This window comes from Myodes glareolus, chromosome 23 (assembly GCF_982192425.1).
Source record: "Myodes glareolus chromosome 23, mMyoGla1.1, whole genome shotgun sequence".
NCBI lineage: Eukaryota > Metazoa > Chordata > Mammalia > Rodentia > Cricetidae > Myodes > Myodes glareolus.
Window position 1 is genome coordinate 41,476,511 of NC_142048.1, and position 21,952 is coordinate 41,498,462.

General features: G+C 42.4%; 1 protein-coding gene across 1 annotated transcript in view; it reads right to left on the bottom strand.

Annotated features, from left to right (window-relative positions):
- Positions 1-233: 233 nt before the first annotated feature.
- Positions 234-21,952, bottom strand: part of Pofut3 (protein O-fucosyltransferase 3) — a 77,502-nt gene continuing 55,783 nt past the window's right edge. Inside the window, exon 5 of the mRNA XM_048456526.3 lies at positions 234-8,486. Within this exon, the coding sequence (XP_048312483.3) occupies positions 8,253-8,486 (234 nt within the window). The 3' untranslated portion in view covers positions 234-8,252. The remainder of the gene's footprint in view (positions 8,487-21,952) is intronic.

Below are 21,952 nucleotides of genomic sequence, written 5' to 3' on the forward strand. Positions count from 1 at the left end.
GGAAATCCAGCTGCTTCGGGGCCACTTTTCCCACAGCTGAGTCCCTGGGCCTCAGGGTTGAGCACCTACACAGTCCTCAGCTTCTTGGGTGTGATTCGGCTGTTGTTATTGTTTTAAGGTAACCTAACCTAAGAAATTTGTTATATATTAAATACAAATATATATCCACCCCATAATTCCTGTTCTCTGAAGAAACCTAATACAGTCACACAGAATTAAAAGACAAACAGTGGTTTAATTAATCACTTTTATTGCTTTATCAAGGGCATTATTCCACAAAACTGTCCTTTTTCCTCTCCTTTGAGTGGACTCATCAAAGGAGTTTATTCTATGTGTTTGAAAAAACAACTGAGTTCATTTCAAAGGCTCTTGGAATATACCCAACCTCAAAACCATTAGTATCCCGTCAACTACAATGTCAGTCTTAAGTCTGCCAATCAGCTCAATCACTGACTAAAAAGAAAAAAGAAAAAAGAAAAAAGAAAAAAGAAAGAAAAGGAAAACTTAAGTCCATGGTAGTAAAATTTTGAATATTCATAACAGCCTGTGTAGGTTGGTTATAGAATCTCTTCTCGTGCTCTAGAGAAGATGATTGGATGATGTGGTTCTCGTTTTACACGTTAAGTGATATGGAGGACACACGTATGGCCTGATAATCAGATGTGCTAGGAGTATTCACCACTGTCCATTACTGACTCATTTCAGAAGCATCAGTGGCACTGACTGAAAGAACCAAGGAGTAGAAAGGAACAAGGGAGGACAGTCAAGAAGCCCAAGAAGACAAATACAATAAGTCTCTCTCTTATTAAGGCCCGAGATGTTCTGATGGCCTCACCTCTGACTGGTTATAATTCAGCTGTTTGGCCCAATGTGTTGAGAGGATAAAATCTTAGAGTCACCTCTACTCCTGCTCACACTGTGGTCCCTTGCCCATCTCCCCGTAAATCCTATCTCCAGCCACACTAAGGTGTTAAGTTAATGTGGGAGAGCCTGGGGGACCGATGGGTCCACAGTTACAGGTAGAGAAGTCACTAGGGCATAAAAGCTCACTCTGGTGTGTTGTACCCAGTCTCACATCCTGGAACACAGGAATGGGCAGGTCTGCTCCGGGAAGACTGATTGGGTTTCTCTTCTTTGCTTTTCCTGATTGGTCTTCTGTGAATGAGCAACTGGGGACCAGATCTACAGACCTGGTCATTTTCATGTCCTCTTTCTTGGTCAAGTACCAAGATTCAGGTTCCAAGATTCAGGACAAGGTAATGGAGAGGCAACAAAACATCTTCTTTGGGTTTCAGGTCTGAACTGTACTCATTCATCAAGCAGGAAGGTTTGTTAGGGTTTGTCACCTGCTATCATGGGACCAGTTCAATGTTCATTTGAAGCTGTGTGCGAAACTATCAGAAATCCTATAGGGGTAACCAAGAATATTCTGGGAATTCAGTAGCTATTTGTTCAGGTTTTTTTTTATTAGTGTGTGTGTGTGTGTGTGTGTGTGTGTGTGTGTGTGTGTATGTGTGTGTAAAAGAGGAGGTATGGGGGATATGGATATTTGTAAAGGTGTCCTTGGAAGACATTGGATTCCCTGGAGCTGGAGTTACAGTCTGTCAAACATGGGTGCTGAGAACTGGACTTCCTCTGCAAGCATTCTCATCACTGAGTCATCTTGGTAGCCTCCTAGTTCCTGGGTTTAGTACCAACACAAAATCCAACGCCTTTCCCGGAACCCTTCCCCTTCTTTCTCTCATGCCCTACATCATTACATTGCCCATCACAATGCCGATTGCACAGAAGTCAATAAATATATACTAAATAACAATCAAGAACAAGGAGGCATCTCCCTAAAACTATCATCTATCGATCTTCTTAGTGGACAAATTTTAGTAACAGTCTTCACAAATGGCTACAGACAACAGTATTTATATAAAGTGTGAACATTTGCTTATCTAACCATCCCAACTGTTACACAGGGTTAGCTAGTACAGCGGGTGTATGGCAGAATAGGTAGAAAGACCAAGTAATGTGAACAAGGTAATAAAGGTAATACATTGCAGAGTGTCAACTCAGTCTATATTTTCTTACTCTAGTACCATAATGCATAATTTCATATCCCCTGAATTTTTCCAATACTTTTGGTAACATAATTTATTATTTTAGTATAGGTACTATACCATATAGTATATATTTATTGTATTATATAGTGTGTATATATGTTGATAATACAATATGCAATAAAGATACACACTAATAATAAAAAATTTAAAAACAAAAAAATTTAAAGAACCATAAGAATGTTTTATAAAAATATTCAAGACTGCAAAGTTTTCTGTAACATAAACTAATCACCGCTGTTCTTTGAACCTCCCCACACATACTTTGATGATTCCAAGATGCATTACTTGGGCAGAATTGTGCCTATCCTGCTCTAGGGTAATCAGCTTACTCTACACTGGTGCCGCGGACAATATGTTAAATTTTAATGTCAAATATTAGGCATTTGCCAAGTGTGGTGGTGCACACCCTTAATCCCAGCACTTGGGATTAAAGTAATGTAATTTGAAGCCAACCAAATCTACAAAGAGAGTTCTAGGCCAGTCAGAGATAAATAGTAAGACCCTGTTTTTGTTTTTGTTTTTGTTTTTTTAATGAATAAACACCATATATAGAGAGAGAGGTAGGGCCTTTGGGAAGTAAGTAGGGAATGAGTGGACCAGTGCTGTCATAGAATTAACCTCAGAGAACTCACTCACCTAGTGTCACGTGACTCACAGCAAGAGGACAGCTGTCTGTGAACCAAGACATCCCTAACTGGACACCAATGGGACCACCACCGGCATTTCCCAGCCTCCAAAAACATAAGAAGTAAATCTGTGTTATTTGTAAGACACCAAGCCTGTGGTATTCTATAAAACAACCAAGAGAGACTAAGACAGAACTTGGTATCGGAAGCGGGGTGCTGCCGTACAAGAACCCCAAGTGAGTTAAGTCTTGGAACTGGGGAAAGGGAAAACTAGATGAGATCCCTGATTGTATTTAGCAGGAACTGTACCATAATGTCTTAGAAAACTACATAATATCACTGAGGTTTTTCCAAGTTCAGGTCTGTCCTACCCTGTGTTCTGTAGACACTGAGCTGGCTTTCCTATGTGTAACATATAACGGACAACTGGGAAAATGACACTCGTTTTCACTTGTTCTTCTGAGCAACATACTAAGCATACTAAGGATAATAATGGCCCTGACAGATATTCTAACTACGAGAAGTCAGTCCTTAAGGCAACAGGAATTTAGGTTCTAAAACTTTAGATTTGTTACATGACCAAAGACAAAGTTGTCTCCATTTTCAGGAGCAGAAGTAAAGGCAACTGGCAAAGACTAGAAATCATATTCATAAAAATTCTGGTAGGTTTTCTGTCTACTTCACCATACTGCTTTGAAACTTTGTCCTTGTGAACAATCTAAGTAAAATACACCGAGGCACTGAAGCGACTATTGCATTGCGTTTATTGCGACCCCTTGCGGCAGCTCACAGAGAGAAGTGTGGCATGTTAGCACAGACATAGGCAAAGTACACTTAGGCATTCAGAAGGCAGCTCTTATTTATAGCAGAGGCCTGCTATATGAGGAGACATTTCTTACACAATGGTCAGAAGCAAGAAGGCATCTTATTAAGAAAAACCTAAAGACAGAGGAAGCACATGCTAAGTATCAAAAATTAGTCTCAAAGCATTTAAGTATCAAATCTATGGGTATGTAAGAGTTCTATAGTACCATATAGAAATTTTATTTTCATTGAAATGTACTCTAGTAAAAATATTTTTATTAATTCTTTGAGAACTTCAAACAATGTGTTTTGATAATATTTACCCACAAGTCCTGTCTGTATATTTTCCCAAATACACCTGACCTATGTCCTACAATGTCATTTCTTTTTTTTTTTTTAATAACCCAGAGAATCCAATTAGTGCTATCCATACATTCCTGGGTATGGGGTGAGCCACATGAGCATGGCTAACCTACCAGGAGCTATACCATTGAAGAAAAATGACTCTCCCTTCCCCAGAATACATCTACTGTCCACAGCTCCTTGGTTGTTGGTCAGGGCTCAAGAATCCATTCCCACGCCAGGCTAGAATGACGGCTTGATCTTGTGCTGGCAACCAGAGCTTCTGCGAGTTCATGAATGCAGCAGGCCGTAATATCCAGAGGACATCATTTCACTCCAGTCCTCCCTAACCTCCACTTCTTACACGGTTTCTGCCTCCTCTTCCTCAATGGTCCCTGAGCCTTGGGGAGGGGTGTGAGGTACATGTCCCATTTGGAACTGAGCTCTCCCCTGACACGCATTCTCTGCACTTTGACCAGCTGTGGCTTTCTGCTCTAGCTACTACCCACTGCACAAAGAAATGTCTCTTGGTGTCTGACAGCTAGAATAATCTCCAGTCACAGGGCTATGAGCTCAGCCGAAAGTTTTACGTGAGTGAAGGTACTATGGAGCAAGAAGGCAGGAAATACGCAAGAGTGGCATTTATATCACGATGGAAACTAATTGGACTTAAGAACCTCATGCCAATGACCCATGTCTGGAGAGTCATTGAATCGAGAGAAGAACTCACAACTCTCATCTTTCTAGACCAATACAGTTTCTAACTGTATTCTAACTTTTACTCTGATACCCACAGATAATGGTAATTCTCATAATTGGTTGGGGGAGCTCATCATAGAAGGCTACTCTAGAGATCCATGAAGGTCAAAATACAGAGAATAAGTGAACGTGGGTTATCCGGTCCTGATAAGTACATGTGCAACACGACACTGAGCAGGGAAAGCGTACACAGGCTCCTACCCACTAACCTAGAAGCTATGTTTAATTTACAACTGCTGGCAAAGGAAAAATTAGCTTTTTCCAATGCAATCTCACTGAATATATCAACCACACTTCAGGGTAGGTCCCATGCCCAGGACTAGCTGGCCATCACAACACAAACTCAATGACATTTCTGTACACTTTTTGTCTCATTTTGCTTTGTATAGACTTTTTTGTCTTGTTAGTATTTTGCTTGTATATTTTGTTTTCAGTTTTGTGAGTATGTATAATATTAATAATTATAAACAAATAAGCCAAGAATTTGAAAGTGAGTGAAGGGAAGAAATTAAGGGACTGACAAAAAAACAGTGGAAATGATATAAATGCAGTATACTCATATATGAAATTCTAGAAAAAAATAATTTGTTACAAAAATGAAATAAATTCTGCTTATACCTATAACAGAACCTGAGTTGAAGAGATTTCCATTTACAGTGGGCAGCAGTCACTCGAGAGCTGCACAGCTGGCCAGCAGGCTAAATTAAAAAGCTGAGTGCTCAGCCATAAATGGGACATCTATCTCCAACACCTGTCCCCGGTCAAGGTTTGGGAAACACTGAGGAAAGGGGGCTAGAAAGGATGCAAAAGCCAGGAGGCAGGAAGGAGTGTGGTGAAATGCTGTCCTCTGGACACGGCCATGCTATCACACAGATGAACTCACAGCAGCCCATGCTACCTGGACAAGACCAGCATTAGATCACGTCAGTCAAAGTCCCTGCAAAAGTGGGGAAGATGATCTCCAGGCTATTTACAGAGGCGCTATTTCCAAGGGAGAATGTGGCCACTGGCAGTGCTCCTCTGAGCCAGTGTATGGCCCCTCGCATGTGCACATATGAGCAGAACTGACTAGATTTCGTGTGTTCTAATGTATTTTTAAAAGACAAAGTTGGGAGGAGTGGACATTGCAGGGACATTGGGAAAGGTGGAGGGAGAATCATGCTCATCACACATGCATCATATTTGAAGTTCTCACAAGGTTAATAACTGCCTGAAATATTGAGATTTAAGACACACATGAAATATTCAGCATTTGTTTTAGACATTTATGGAGGGAAGGTAAAAATACTACATTATTTTTTCAAAGGCATAAATCCTTTTGTAGACCATTTCTGAGGATTCAGAAAGAATTCCACTTCATCCAGTATACACTTTAAAGTCTGACCTTACACCAATAACCCCTTTCAGACCTTGCTGCTTTGACGTTATTACATAAAATGGTAGAAAATCCCTTTCAGTCCTGTGTAAAATACATATGCTCCATTCTCCAAAGAAAATACTTCTCTTGAAAAACACACATCAGTGCCAGTTTATTCCCACATTAGTAAAAGCACCTATAAAATTAAACATCTTAAATTTTCATGAGGAATTAAAGAATGTTACATCCTCAAAGATAAGTTCAGTCACTTCTTCAGATCTAAAACCCAAAGTCCAGGGAGGTTAAGAAACTTGCCTAAAATCATATTGAATTCAGGACAGCCAGGGCTGTTACAAAGGGAAACCCTGTCTTAAAAAACAAAAACAAACAAACAAAATTATGTTGAATTAATGATAGACGTAGAGTTGAGGAGAATCTCTCCACAGATGGGTCCTCCCACCAGCAAGGGGACCCTACTACTCATCAAGAATGTGCTGTTTGGGGCTGGAGAGATGGCTCAGAGGTTAAGAGCACTGTCTGCTCTTCCAGAGGTCCTGAGTTCAATTCCCAGTAACCACATGGTGGCTCGCAACCATCTGTAATGAGATCTGGTGCCCTCATCTGACCTGCAGGCATACAAGCAGGTATACCACTGTGTATATATAATAAATAAATCTTAAAAAAAAAAGACTATGCTGCTTTTTCTCCTCATTTCTTACAGTCTGGTTGCCACAGTTCGAGAGCAATGGTGTATGTATTTCCACAGTTAAGAACACAGGCATCAACACAACCGTTATCAACAGGCTTTTAAGTAGACCAGTAGTCTCCTTACCATCTAATGGACTGAAAGCCAGTGTTGTTTTTCTTTGTTTTCAGAAAGCACCAGTAGGTAACCAGACAATACGGCTGAACATTCTCTGACCGCATTAGAAACCAGCAATGCTCAACAGCAGACGGCCTGCCTATGATGATAGGATGTATACATTGTGCTAATGATAATCAGATTCACCCCAGAGGAGAGCCCAGGGCATTCACTTCCATCACCTGAACCAAAAGAAATGGCTGTTTGCCGTGAACCGAACATCTCTTCCTCTCCCGCTCCACAGTATAAGAAACAATTAGTGACATCTCACAGATAGAAAAACTAGGAGGAGACACAACTTTAGAGAAAATTGCACTTCAGAGAGAAATCAGAGGAGGCCACGAAATCAGAGGGTGAAGAGAATATAGACAGACTAGTTGAAAGGACATCGAAGTGGGCGCGAGACAGCCCAAGACCAAGTTCAGCACAAAGGAGATTTACTTTACCCAGAGAGACAAAGGACAGGAAATAAGAGACAAGGACAGAGGATGAGAGGGAAGGGACATTTGCCACAGCGGGACAGACTGCCTCTCAATAGAGAGGAGACCCATAGGTAAGACGGTTTCTTTATAAAGGAAAAGGGGGGACACCTATGTTAGAACGAGATGTTTAACTTTGATTGAGCGTGTTAATTAGGGCAGCCAAAAGGAGGCTTTTGATTGATGGACTTTAAAAGCTTCGATAACTGCGCCTTGGTGGTCATCCTCAGGGGCGTGATGTGGCCAAATAAGGGAACAGACCTTGGCAGCTAGCTTTACAAACATACCCTAACAGCTTAGCAAGACAGAGGGAATGGGGGAAGGGCCAGGCCTGCCTGAGCCATGTGTGCCATGCTCGGGCCAACTAGAGCCCCTTGGCTAGTGAGGTGGCTTGGGGGTGTAAGACGAAGGAAGATGTGTCCTTTGGACTGGGAGGACAGAGATGCCTAACACAGCTTTTCTTACCCCCATCCCTGAGAACAGATGGAATCTCTCATTGCCAAGTTCTAATGCGCTTCATTCATTCTCCGCACCAAGAAACCGGGCTTGCCAAACACCAATGAGCTGCTGACAGGGAGGTGAGTATCACCCTTCCACAGCTAGATCTGCAGCCAGGAGAGCACTTGACCTTGGGTCAGTCTCCACAGAAGACAGCGAGCACATGGGTCCAAACACAGAGACCGAAGGCAACCAATGTCCACTCAAAAAAGTCTAATATCCTTTTTTTTAAGTATAAAAATATAGAGGCAACCTCTAAAAGTAATTCATGGCTATTATTTGACAGGGCTCTTTGTGAGAACAGCTACAATTAATTCTTGCTCTAAAGGATACTCAACGGAATAGCTATTATCTCCAAATATTAAGGCATCCAAGAAAATTCATCTAATTGGGTCATTCTAGTACTGTGTAAAACTAGTCCTTGAAGACCAGGGCCCAAAACTCTTCAGACGAAAAGTTTTGATTCCTATCCACCAGCCACCTTAGGGCCTGGGCTTCTCTCTTAGACTGCTGAAAGCTGGGGAGCCACAGCTCTCTCAACGATCTCCCACGCAGGGCTGGAGCGGCTGGGGATGAGAAGGCGAACAGGCTTGGCTCCGGGCAACTCAGGTGGCTAGCATCTGCCCTCCATTGTCTGGGTGGTAAGCCCTGCATTGAGAGAAGGAGAAAAGGAATTTAAAACATACAGGAAGGAAATGCAGTCCCCATAGTCCCACCACCAATAGGGGGACACAGCACACTTTCCATAATGCAAAGTCTTTCCCTCCAGTCTCGGCAGTTATATGGTTGAAGTGTGCATGGGGAAAGTATGATATTTATTGAGACTGTACCATGCATGGGACACTACCAGATCCTAGCTGAGGTAGTCTCACTTAATTCTCCTGGCAATCAAATGAAACAAATACAACCACCATATTTTATAGAGACCGGAAGTGGCATTCTAAGTACAGTCCCAAAACAATGTATCAGCACCCCTAAGATGGATCCCAGTTCCTCCCAGAGTCCTCTTTCCTCTCCTGCTTGTTGACTTATTTAAATACTTTTCTCCTGTAGGTCAATGCCCATATCCTCCTCTGCACAGGAAAGCCTTTTAATGTGATTAATATAGTTCTTGATATTTTGATTTAATGTTACTTTTCTATTGCTGTAACAAAACCCCATGATAAAGGCTACTTATAGAGAAAGAACTGTTTAATTGGGTTTATAGTTCCAGAGGGTTACAGTCTTTGATTGTAGAGTAAAGAAGCAGCAAGAGGAACAGCTGAATGCTCACATCCTCACCTACAAGTAGGAGGCAGAGAGGACACACTGGGAATGGAGTGATTCTTTTGATACCCCAAAGCCTATCCCCAGTGACACACCTCCTCCAATAATGTCATGCCTCCTAATTATTCCCAAATAATTCCACCAACTGGGGACCAAGTAATTATATGTTTTTCCCTCCCAAACATCTCCCCACACAGACATGAAACTTCATGTCCTTTCTGGCTCTTAAAAAAAAATCGCAAATAGGCACATAGCCTCCTTGCCTATTCTGCAATACACAACCCCAGGATCCCCCGACCCCTCCTGCCAAAAACAAACAAACCAACCAACAAACAGAAAGCCTAAATGGAGCTGAAAAGACTCAGTTATCCTTAAGGGACTGGCCACTGGGAGCTTGATCATGTTTCAATGAGTATATAGACAACACAAATTGGATTGATGTATTTTTTTTCTTTTTATGTTTTTGGGGGGAAGGGAACACAAAGGCGGGGGAGTGACGGGGGGGACGAGAAGCGAGTGTGATTGGGGTGAATTATATGAAATTCCTAAATAATCAATAAAAATATTATATTGAGCAAAAAACTAAACAGCCTGATTTGTGTTGGTCAATGACTCCTGGGCATGCAACCCGCCCTGGAGTGTGGCTGACATACAACTCTGCTAGAGAAAGGTGATTTTCTCTCTTCCTCCAGCTATCAATTCCAAATAGCTGGAGAGATTTAAAAAAAAAGTTTCTCTACAGTGAAATATGCCTGAAATCTGTAATTCACTTAGTAGCGATGTACCAATAGTAATTTCTTAGTATTGATACATGTATAGTGGGTATATAAAATGTTAGCATTAGGAAAAGCTAGGTAAAGAGTTTAAAGGATTTACAGACAGCAGCTTTTCATTGAAACGCTTCTGTGAATAAAACTCGTTCAAGAGAAACATTGTTAAAGGCAATGGCAAAATACCTTAAAATTTCCGGAAAAACTGATGTTTCCATAGTTCATATTCAGCTAAGCTATGTCATACACATTAGAGAATAATGAAGATGCCCCACATACTTGTCAGGAAGCCACTGGAGGCTGTGATAAACCAAACCGAGGGGGCAAACCGAGATAACAAAGCAGTGTCAACACAGGAAAGGACGGAATTCCTACGAGGCCATGGAAGCTACCGCGGGCTGACACGCCACATCGCCACAATCAGTGCCGGAAGCGACGGTGCCCACAACACGATTGTGAAGGGTGGTTTTGTCTTAAAATGTGTAGGATTATTTGATGCTTTCACCTATAGGCAGAAGAATCTTTTCCTAAAAATAAGTTGTTTGGCATAAAAATAACAGTAATGTATCAGGTTTATAATTAGTATAATCCTAATCTATCTCAAAGTTAGAAAGCAGAGCAGTAGACCAAACTTAGAAATAGAATAGCAATTTTGATGCTACCCATGGTTAGGTCGATATTCTTTATTTTCTTTAAGCTGCCCATAGGAAACGTAGGCGAAGACACTGGGGTGCCTACTCTGAGGGAGAAAGGGGACAGGGGTGAACAGCTTGTTTTAACATCTGACATGACCATCAAGGGAAGTCTGAATTAGTTTACTTGGGAAGGCAAGCCCTCCCAACCCTCCTTATCTTAAGTTTGGTTTCTACTAGTTTTGGCAATGTTACTGGCGCACCACATCTGTCTCCAGTGAGACTTGCCCTAACCTTGGTGCTTTCCCAGCACTAAGCATCTGCTTAGACAAAGAACTAGAGACCAGAAGGGAAAGTGGGGGGCTTTTAACAAAAGTACAGGGAGGGAGATCGGAGCTTTGGAATAAGGGGCAAAGGCAGACAAAAGGGGTGGGGGACAGTCACATTGTGTCTCTGACTTTTAGCTGAGGCTTTTATTAGAGTAGACACGAAAACTGCACTTCCCTCCCTCGGACCAGGCGAGGAAGAAAACAGTCATCACTGTGTTTCTGGCGGTTTTAAACTTTGTGTCAGTTAAATGCTTGGACCCTAAGATTCAAGATGCGTGTGTGAGAGAGGAGACAGCTAGCTGAATTTACTAGCTGGGTTCACCTGTTAGCTTGTGCCAGCCATGCGGCGAGAAGAGCCAGAAGAGCACCTACTGCTTTCAGTTTACCTTTTAGTTTTAAGGCCAGTTCGAGAACCCACGTTTCTCTTTTGACTTCTTTTTTAACTAAGCCGTAACACACAGTTTAAAGGCTGTTTTCTGAAATGTTAGCAACTGAACGTTGTAAGTTGCCATTTTGACAATCAGCTGTCTTTCCCAAATCCCTAACTCTTGGCCCACCCTCACAACACCTCACCAAGAGTTCTTAACCGAGACATTTCCGAGCACAGAGACTCAAACTGCAGGCTGTGAAGAAATGCTCAGACTTAGACTCCAAAGTGGGGTTGCTTTGACCACGCATTGGGTTGGGGTACCCCTGGGCAGGAGATAAAGAGATTCCACAAAAAGATACCAAAGTGAAAATCAGAAACAGTGGTTCACATTCTCAGCAGTGGAAGCACCAGAGACAAGTAGTTAAGAACTGACCACCGAGGGGCAACTTGGGATGCATACAAAACACCACACACCTGTCCCGACTGATGGAGGATAAGCTAAGCTGTCTTTAAAAAGTCGTGGAATCACTGGTACTGGGAATGCGCTGGACACAAGGACAGTCTGAACCATCAGCCAGCTAGTAACTGTATTGGCCCTGTCTGGGAGTCGTCCTCCATCAGACCCTCCACAGATGTTTACATGAGGCCATCAGCAATAAAAAGCATTCTTCTGCCACTCAAGAGAAGGGTCTACTGAAGGCTGTAGTGTTAAGTTCCATCTGCAGGTAACACTACAGAGAGAAGAGACGTAAGAAATGTACTGTGCCTGCCTAAGGTTCTACCAGGAACCTTTCACAACAAGATCTGAAGTGTGTTTGATGAAACAGCTATGGCATTTTTAGAAATAACTAACTTTCCGCACCTCCTTCCAGCTGAGGCTTTGAGTAGAAAAACCAGCTGTTTCGAAAATACGGTTTTCAAAGACTGTGCTTCCAAAGAGAATACGCCTCCTAGGCCAAGAAAGAGATTCCGAGTTCTACGATTCTGAACTCTTCCAGTCTGTTAGGAGCTGAACTCCAAGAACAAGAATCCCTTTCCAGGAAAGGAAGTGTGAACTGTAGCATTGGGCACTAGACAAGAAAGGGGCGGCAACCACACAGGTAATGAGGAATCGGCCATCATTCCCCCAAATTCCAAAAGGTCAAGAATGGTCTCCATACAGTGTGGGACAGCGGGGAGGGCCCAGTGCAAATAAAGCTCATTGTTCTTCTCTGTGAGCTTCCATGAAACACCAAGGAGGAATGAAAACACAGAGCAGAAAACACAGAGAAGAAAACACGGAGAGTCCCCCTCTTTGGTACAATGTAAGAACGGTGAGCATTCAAGAATCCCAGGTTCTTTTCTCATAAGGAAAACCATCTAGTGTCACTAAGTGATTCTAAGAAACTCCTTCATCTCCTAGATCTACCTCCATGGGGAAAACAAAACCAAAAAAAAATCATCTTTCTAATGGTTGTGGAAAGTCTAGAACTAATTTTGTGACCAGCAGGCCACAGTGATACTAAAAGTCACCTGCTATTGGTGAGGGACATGGAATTCTCCCATCCAAATTGCCCAGAAATATAAAGTATAATCTGTCATGGGAAGGAGAATCATGAAAATCTATATAGCTTTACTCCTAGATGGAGGAAATCAGAGCCACCACATTATAATCCACAGCAGCAGTCTACTATATGGCAAGAGGAAAAACATCGAAGCCTGTGGCAAAATAAAAGCAAACAACAATGGTAGAAGAGCTGCTCAGTGGTGGAGTACTTGTCTAATACATACAAAAGCCAGAGGGTGATCTGTAGCACTGGAGCGGGGCAGGGGGGGGGGGGGGAGGAACGAACACAAAAGCAAAATCCAGCTCCACTCTCAACTAGACTGATGGAAGCCAGGCGGTGACAGAAGCATGTCCACGTTCAAATACTAATGTTAGACGACCTCCATATCTGTCCTGTTGCTTGCAGCACCAACAATCAGTCAGGGACCGTGGGACACATGAAAAGTAAGACAGTAGCTAAGTAAGCGTTATCAAGAGAAAAGGAAATGAATGGAAACAAACCCAGAGATGACTCGGAAATTGACAGCCTCAGGGAGGGCATTTACGATGATGGCCAGTAACATGCTAAAAGCACAGTGGATGCTGGGGAAGGTAGGAGAGCACTATGGTGATTTTATTGAGAAATAAAACATGAGTCAAATGGAAGTAAGTTTCGGTAGTCACAGGGATGTTCTATGATTTAATTTTTTAAACAAGTATTTGCTTAGGGACGGTAGGGGATGCCATAGTGTACACGTGGGTGCCAGAAGATAGCTTGTGGAGGTCACGCCACTCCTTCCCCCACACAGGTACTAAGGACTCTAACTCAGGTCACCAGGCTTGCGGGACCAGCACATTTAACCATTGAGCCATCTCATCAGCCCATCCATCTCTGATTTTAAAGCTACCACATCAAGAGGGGGAGAGAAGAAAAGCAGAACAAGGGCGTTCGTGGTTTTTCTGTGGGAACTATGAGGCCAACAACGGTCTCAGAGCTCTCCCCTCACATCTGTCTATAACATAAAGAACAGAGACATTTCCAGGCAACTCCTGTTACAGTAAATCCTATTAGCCTGAAGTCAGGCTGCTTTGTTTTGTGGAAGTGGAAATAGGAAATATTTAAATTCTCCTGCACAGTCAGGCCAGAAGTATCCCCCCATCTTCATATAGTATTTAGCATTCTGATCCCCCAAACATCATCCAAACTACATAAAATATTGTTTAGCATTTAAGAAGCATTTTGACCCAGGATATGTTCGTTGGATAACTTTTAACAGCGAGTGTCTGATACCAGAAGTACTAGTCTGTACATTCAGTAGATGGTAGTTAAAAGTTTGCTCATAGAAATAAAATAATAAAGGCTAAATGTTGGGGACAGGGCTCGGTGAGTGAAAGTACGTGCCTCTGAGACCTGAGTTAGAATCCCCAGAAGCCCTGGAAAGCTAGCTGTGTGATAATGTACAACTCCAAACTGCTGAGGTGAGATAGGGTGCCAAGACAGGGGACTCCCCGGAAACTCACAGGGAGCTAGCCTGGTGTACACAATGGTACCACACAGCAATGGTGGAAGATAAGAACCAATCCGAGGTTGTCATCTGACCTCCACACTTAATCTGTGGCACACATAACCATTCTCACACATGTAAGTGTATGCACACATACACACACATGCACACATGCTCTCTCCCTCCCTTTCTCTCTCTCCAAAAACCAAAAAGGAATAAAGCAATTCATTCTCTCCTGGCAAGAGTTCAGCTGATGATTTATGGTTATGATGAGGGTGCTCATTTAATACCAATAGCTGTGTGTATCTTGCCAGGAAATTCTGAAATGTGACTCCAACTCTATTTAATTCTATCTTTTGTTACTGGAGTGTGTATTCTCTGGGTAGTTAATGGAGTCACTGTTGACAGTGTGTGTCCTCAGGACTGAGGCAACTGTACTAAAAAGTTTCTTCCAATACTGAGGATGGTCCTTTGGAAGATTCTAATAGAATCTGTACTGTAAATATTCATGTTCCCCATCAGAGAATTTTTCCTTCACAGAGCCTGTCAAGGTTTATTTCCATAAGTATCCAATGCTGTCTGTTCAAACTGCAAGCACATGACAAAGGCAATGTCTTTTATTGATGTTATTATCTAAGTCAGTCAGTCCAAGATGGGGGAGCTGCCTAATAATATTTTTACAGCATTATTTCTCTGTAAATAAAATAGAGATGTCCAAGTAAAACGGTATTGACTGGACACATAGTTTAATTTCATCCTCTCCTGAATTCCCACAAGATGAAAATAATAGGATTTTGTGTTATGGTATGGATTCATAAAGAAAAACAAAACGATGAAGAATAGCCAAATTTTGGAAATCGTGAAGTTATTAATAGATGGGTGCAAATGATTTCACTGAGCAGAGAAAGCCCAATTTCAACACCGCTGCAAATACAAGGAGACATTCTGGAACGTGGTGAGAGATGGGATGGATCCTGGGCATAGCTGTGAAGCTGGGACTAGCAGCAAAGCCACAGCCCCTTGTTGTCTGAATAAGTGGCGACTGGCGCGCTCAGCACGCAGAAACAGCGACAGGCGCCATTCCCAGCAAAAACAGGTCCGCTCCGAGAGTCTCAAGAGAGGGACTTAATTTTGTTAATAATGAGTCACTGTACACTTTCTTTCTTTTCCTTGCGGACGGGAGGGCGAGGGATGTGCACGCTGACGTGAGAGAACGACCCTGCGAGTCAGTGCTCTCCTTCCATCACGTGGTTTCTGGGGCCCCAACTCGGGTTGTCGGCCTTGGCACCAAGCACCTTTAATTACTGAGCCACCTCACTGCCTACCAATGAGACTTTAGATCCCAAAGGTTAAGGGAGAGTAGGCTTAGATGAGAGTAGGGACACTAAGTCAAGCAGATAGCTTCCTATAATTTAGACATGATATCTCCCCAAAAGGCTCATGTAGTAAAACCTCGGTGCTCAGCTGATGGCGCCATTCTAGGAGGCTCTGGGACTTTAGGATACAGGATATAACAAGGTGAAGCAGGTCACTGGGGGCCCTCAGGGTGTCCCTCTCCCTCTCCTTCCACCCCACCCCTATCTTCCACTTCCGTTCGGCCCTGAGGTAACTTAACTGGCCACATTCCTGCTGCCATGGTGTTCTCCCATCCGCACTCCAAGAACAAGCGCAAGGAAGGAGAACTGACATTCTAAACCAAGAGCTAAAAGAACCCTTCGCCCTACGCTGTCTGCATTGGGGTTCTGCCACGGTGATTTGGCTGCCACACATCTCAGGGGCCTGAAGAGCTCAGATCGCTCTTGTTTCAGCTGAGTAGGGAGGGCTGTGACCAAATGCAAACCTCACCTCCCTCTGTGGGACTCTCCCTTCCTTCCATGACCACCGAAGTCACGGAACACCTCATAGCCAGATCCCAGCACAACACAAAAGAGGGTCCTCTGTGGCACCTTTTCTTTAGTCAACGGAAGACAGATTCTGTCCCCTTCCTACCCCGAAGAAATGGTCCTGAGACGCAGGGTATGTGTCACAGTGGATAAGGACAAAGGTTTGCCGAAGAAGCTCACAGAAAAGTCTTCAGCCCTGTCACATCCTATCCAGTCCCCTTCCTTCAGGACTTCCTTCCCCTCTTTCCCTCCTCCCCTCTGGGGTTGTACTCCCTAATAAAACCACAGTCCTTAAGACTCAGCTTCCAGTCTGGCTTCCTGTGGAGACCAGGTGAAGTGGTCCCACAGAGCATGTTCTCCCTGATGACAGCATGCTCCACAGCTGTGATCAAGGGCCTCGCGTGTTAACAAGGGTAACGCGCCCAGCTGTCACCAGCTCTGAGAAGAGATGGCCTGAATGAACCAAGAGAATCCTCTAGCAGGGCTGACCAGGCCATGCTGGCAAGAGTTAGGGAAGCCATGTGGAGCCCATCTTGAGGTGTGTGGGCTGAGGTGGAAGGTACACAGAGCAGCTCTCATGAAGTTGGAGCGACACACTCATGAAACTCAATGCTGTCACAAGAATAACCGAAGCTGTTCTTAGTGACATGTTGAGTGGCTCCGTGAACTTGGCTGCGCTGGCAACCTGCTGTAAATAGAGACGTCACAGCTTCCTTGGCGGAACACCGAGCAAGGTGGTCCAAAAGCCCTGGGAGCCGGGAAGGATCGGTTTTTACTATGTGATTATGATCCCTGTGGCAGAGGACATTCCCCCTCAGATATCAATGTGGAAAGCACTAGCAAGAGGACTGACTATATAAGTGTGTGTGTGTGTGTGTGTGTGTGTGTGTGTAATTATACATAGGACCCAAAATATTGCATTTAAATAGCAGTAAATACATGACTTTCTGCAATTGTAATTACAACTCTCCCTTTTCTTTCCTCCCTCCAAACCTTCTTAGAGACCCCTCCCTGCTCTCCTTCCCATTCATGGTCTCCTTTTTTCACAACTGTCATCGCATATGTTGTTTATGTATATACATATATGTTCTTAAATATAACCTGTTCAGTCTATGCAATGTTACTTGTCTGCAAGTCTTCAGGGCTGATTATTTGGCACTGGACAATCAATTGGTGTGTTCTTCCCTGGGGAATTCTCCTGCTCCCAGCATTCCTTGGTTGCCTATAGTTCTTTGGGTAGGGCTGATACAGGATTAGCGAGCCCAGTGCCAATGGATATATACGTGTGTGTGTGTGTGTGTACGTGTATATATATATGTGTATGTGTATACACACAATATATATACATACTATATATACATGCTATATATGTTTGTGTGTGTATATATATATACATACATACATACACACACACACACACACAAAACACTCCCTCACCTAAGGCTCAGGGAACATAGCAGAAGAGGGGATGGAAAGATTATCAGAGTCTGATGACCAAGGAGTTTCCTTTGAGATTGTGTTCTCTACTAATATCAGAAGCTACCTCATAAAGTCTCACCAAGATGATCACCCAAAGGTGAGCTGACCAACTATGACACTGACGGACATGCCAACTGGACAGGAAAAGGCCTATGAGACCTCAACCCTACATTATATATTTCTTAAAACTTTATTATCATATATATTTATTGTACCTGTTTCTCTGTTATATTTAGGCATTTTTATATAAATATATATGATACATGGAATATAATTCCCCCATATCACTCTCCTCTCCCCTAAGCCCTCCCACTTCCATTAATTCCCTTTGTTTCCTTAGATGGTTTTGGTTTTTTAAGTTATTTGTTTACATGTGGATTTATGAATCTAATTAATCAAGGAACCACATATGAGAGACATTTGTCTGAGACTGGATTAATTCATTCAACATGATTCACCCGAGTTCATCCATTTCCTTGTTAACGATTTAACGTCTTCAGAGCTGAACAAAACTCCATGTCTATGAACCACATTTCCTTTCTCCATCCGTCTGCTGCTGGACAACTTGGTTGGTTCCATAACAGTTCCTGTGGACGGTGCTGCAATAAGCATCAGTGTGCAAGTTTCTGAGAGGCATTGATCTGCAGCATCTTATGCAAATACCCGGAAGTGGTATAGCTGTGTTGTGTGATGGATACATTCTTAGCATCCTTAGGTGCCTCCACACTGGTTTCCATCGTGACTGAACTAATTTACCTGCCTACCAGGGTTCCGTCATGACCATAACCTCACCATCATTTGGTGTTTTCACAATGACTGCCATCCCTAATGGAGATGGGATTTCAGGGTTTTCATTTGTCTTTCTCTGATGACTAATGGGGTTGAGCATGTTTTCCTACATTTCAGCGGCCATTTGTGTTTCATGGTTTAGGGCTTGTCTGTTTAATTCATTGGCCCATTTATTGTTATGTTTTTGATGCTAATATTTGCCGTTCTTTATATAGTCTAGATATATCAACACCCCTGCCTGAAGCACAGCTGACAACAGTTTCCTCCCGTTCTGTAGGCTGTGTTGCTTCTGCTGATAGTTTCTTAGGCTATGCAAAAGCTTTTGAATTTCATGAACTCCCATTTGTCATTTCTTGAGAGTATTTGCTGTGTCCAAGGGGGTATATTTAGAAAGCTCTGGCCTATTCCTATGCCTAGAAGTCTTTTCCTCTAGGAGTTTTTTTTTTTTTAAATTAAGGTCCTTGATCCACTTTGAGCTGATTTTTGTGCACGGTAAGAGAGAGGGGTTTAATGTCCTTCTTCTGCAGGTTCCAGTGTGCATTTTTAAATCTTTGTCAAAATGTATAGAAAGTCTTTCATGTCAATTAATTCTTTAAGATTTTAATTCAATGCATTTTGATTATATTTACTCTCTAGTCCTCTCCCGACTTCTTCTAGATCCATCCATACCTTTCTACCCTCCTTCATACTTCATGACTTCTTTTATTTTTTTTTAAAATAATCCATCCAGTCCAATATGTGCTGCCCTTATACTTACTCCAGGGTGTGGGGCCATCCATCGGAGTATGGCCCTACCTACCAAGGATCACACCCTTAAAGAAAACCGATTCTTCCCCTCCCAGAATCAACCATCAATATATCTTCAGCCAGGAGTGAGACTTCCTGACCACCGCTCCCTCCATGCTGAGATGTGTCCGTCTTGCGTTTGTACAAATCTTGCATATGCTGTCATAATCTCTGTGAGTTCGTATGTGCGACTGCCCTGCTGTGCCCAGAAAACACCATTTCAACTCTAACCCGAACCCTAACTCCCCATCTCCGGTTCTTACTCTTTCTCTGTTCTCATCTGCAATGATCCCTGAGCTTTGGGAGGAGAAGTGTGATAGACACATCCCATTTAGAGCTGAGTCTAAGCTCTTATTCTCTACTCCTTGAGTAGCTGTGGATCTCTGTGTTAATCACCATAAACTACAAAAAGAAGTGTCTCTAATAAGGCTGAGAGATACAGTAATGTATGGGCATAATGGTAAGTCATTAGGACTTGGTTTAATACTATGTCCATTTAGTAATACAACAGTGGTAGGCTCTCCCCTAGGGCCTGGGTCTATCTAGCCATAGCACAGGTTCTTGACCCTTATAATGATGCCAGGTATAAGTACTATCTTATGAAGAAGGCCTTAAATCCAATCAGAAAGTGGTTGACCACTCCCAGAATATTTGTGACACTGTTGTGCCAGTGGGCACACCTTGCCAAGCCAGTCATTTTTTTTTAAGTTCACATAATTCACAGTTAGCCAAGACTGATGATTACTTTTCTCCTTGGGTAGTATATACAGCAAGTGCCAATACACATAAAGCTTCTAGGTCAGTACCAGCCTGATTCCTCTATGATCTATGGCTGGAGTATATAGCGTCTTCAGCAAGAGTCTTACCTAAGTTCTGGAGGGTGGTCAACAGTAAGGGCAATATCCTATAACATTTTGAGGGGGAGTCCATGGGACCAACAAGTCAAAAAGCAGAGGTAATGCATTCTTACATTTGGCTTTTGATAGCCACAGGTCTAGGTGGGACATTGTCCTCATATTAAGTGGTATCTCCATTTAAAAATACATATGCATGTCTATACATATATGTTTCTATAGTATTAGGTTTCCATGACTTTTCAAAGGTCTGAAGTGTTAGTTATCCCTCCCCATAATCTTTCATTTGCCCTACACGCCCACTTAATCCTCCATGCTCCATTATTTCCCATCACCCTTCACGTTAACTTCATTTTACATTCCTTCCCTTGAACCCAACCCTCAAGACTCTTACCAGTTTCTTGGCCTCTATGGATATTTCAAAAATATCTAAAGATTCAGTGCTAGTACCCACAATTGTGAGAAAAAAATGCTATGATTGTCTTCTTGGTCTAGGTTATCTCTCTACAAATATTTATGTCTAGCTCTATCCATTTACCTGCAAATTTCATGTTAGTTTAGGTCATCTACTTTTCCATAAAGTTTTTATGTTCATTTGTCAGTTGCTATAAAAATACTTAATAGACTCTCTATTGATATTATGTTAAATTCCTATCAGTTTTAGAACTGACAACAATATCGAGAAAATTCTTGGGCATGATTTATCTGTCCAGTGATTTAGCACCTCCTCAGCTTCTCTGAATGGTATTTTTCATTTCTGGAGTGTGTTACTTCTAACTGGCCAGACAACTCTAATTAGTTCATATTTTATGGTACTATAATAGTATTTTTAAACAACTTATTTTTCTGTCTATTGCTAGAATATGGAGAAATCATTTTATCAACTTCATATACATTTGTATTCAATTTAATTTTCAAAAATTAGTTCCGCCATTTTTCTTGTACATAACTCTTGTTTGCTGTCCTACATTATATCTTAGGGTAGTCACCAAGTATTCTGCTATTGAACACTATAAACTAGGTGTTTCTAACAATTCTGGAGTCTGGGTAGTACAAGATCAAAGAGCTAGAGATTTCTACATTCAGTGAGAACCTGTCTCTGCTGGAGGCATCTGGGGTCTGACTCAGATCTGGCCCCTTGCTTAAACCCCTTCCTGTAAGAAAATCCCTTAAAAATTTCTCAATCTTGGTAATTCCAAGGTCAAGGTCAAGAAGCCCCCCCCACTGCGCTAACTGCTGCTTCTTACTTCTGTTAAACAGCTTGCTTGCTCTACTTCTGCTTGCAACTGACAACCAGGATATGGTTTTCGCCTTTAAAAGCTCCCTGCAAAAAGTAGTCAGGATTGCTCTGTGAGAATGTTTTCTCTCCAGGCAATCGCCAACCATATTAATAAGTACTACTAAATTAGTAATCCTATTTTGTTGAGTGGTCCTTGTGGTCTTTGCCCCACAACATTAACCTCATTGTTATTCAAAGTCTTCATATAGGTTGAGCATCCCTCACCCAAGAATCTGACAAGCTAAGCATCCCTCAAGTGAGACCTGAAGATCTGAAATCCGAAATGCTCCGAAGTCTGCAACTTTTGGAGCAGCAAACTGACATTCAACACTTTCTAATTTTAGAACATTTCAGGTTTGGGATTTGAGGATTAGAAATGTTCAGCTGTTAAAGGCTATGCAAATAATTTATAAATTGAAAAACTTCAATATCCGAAATTCTTCTGATCCCAAGCATTAAGGATTAGAACAATTAAATTACATTATTCAGCATGACTATATGTCAGAAAAAAACAAGATCAAGAATGGAGACAGAGGTAGCTAAATGCATACGCAAGGTGAGTTTCCTAATGGCAGGCTATGGCATTGAGAGAAGGGGGCTGGCACAACTCACAAGGTCCTTAACCACAGAACTGAGGGCGGATTTAC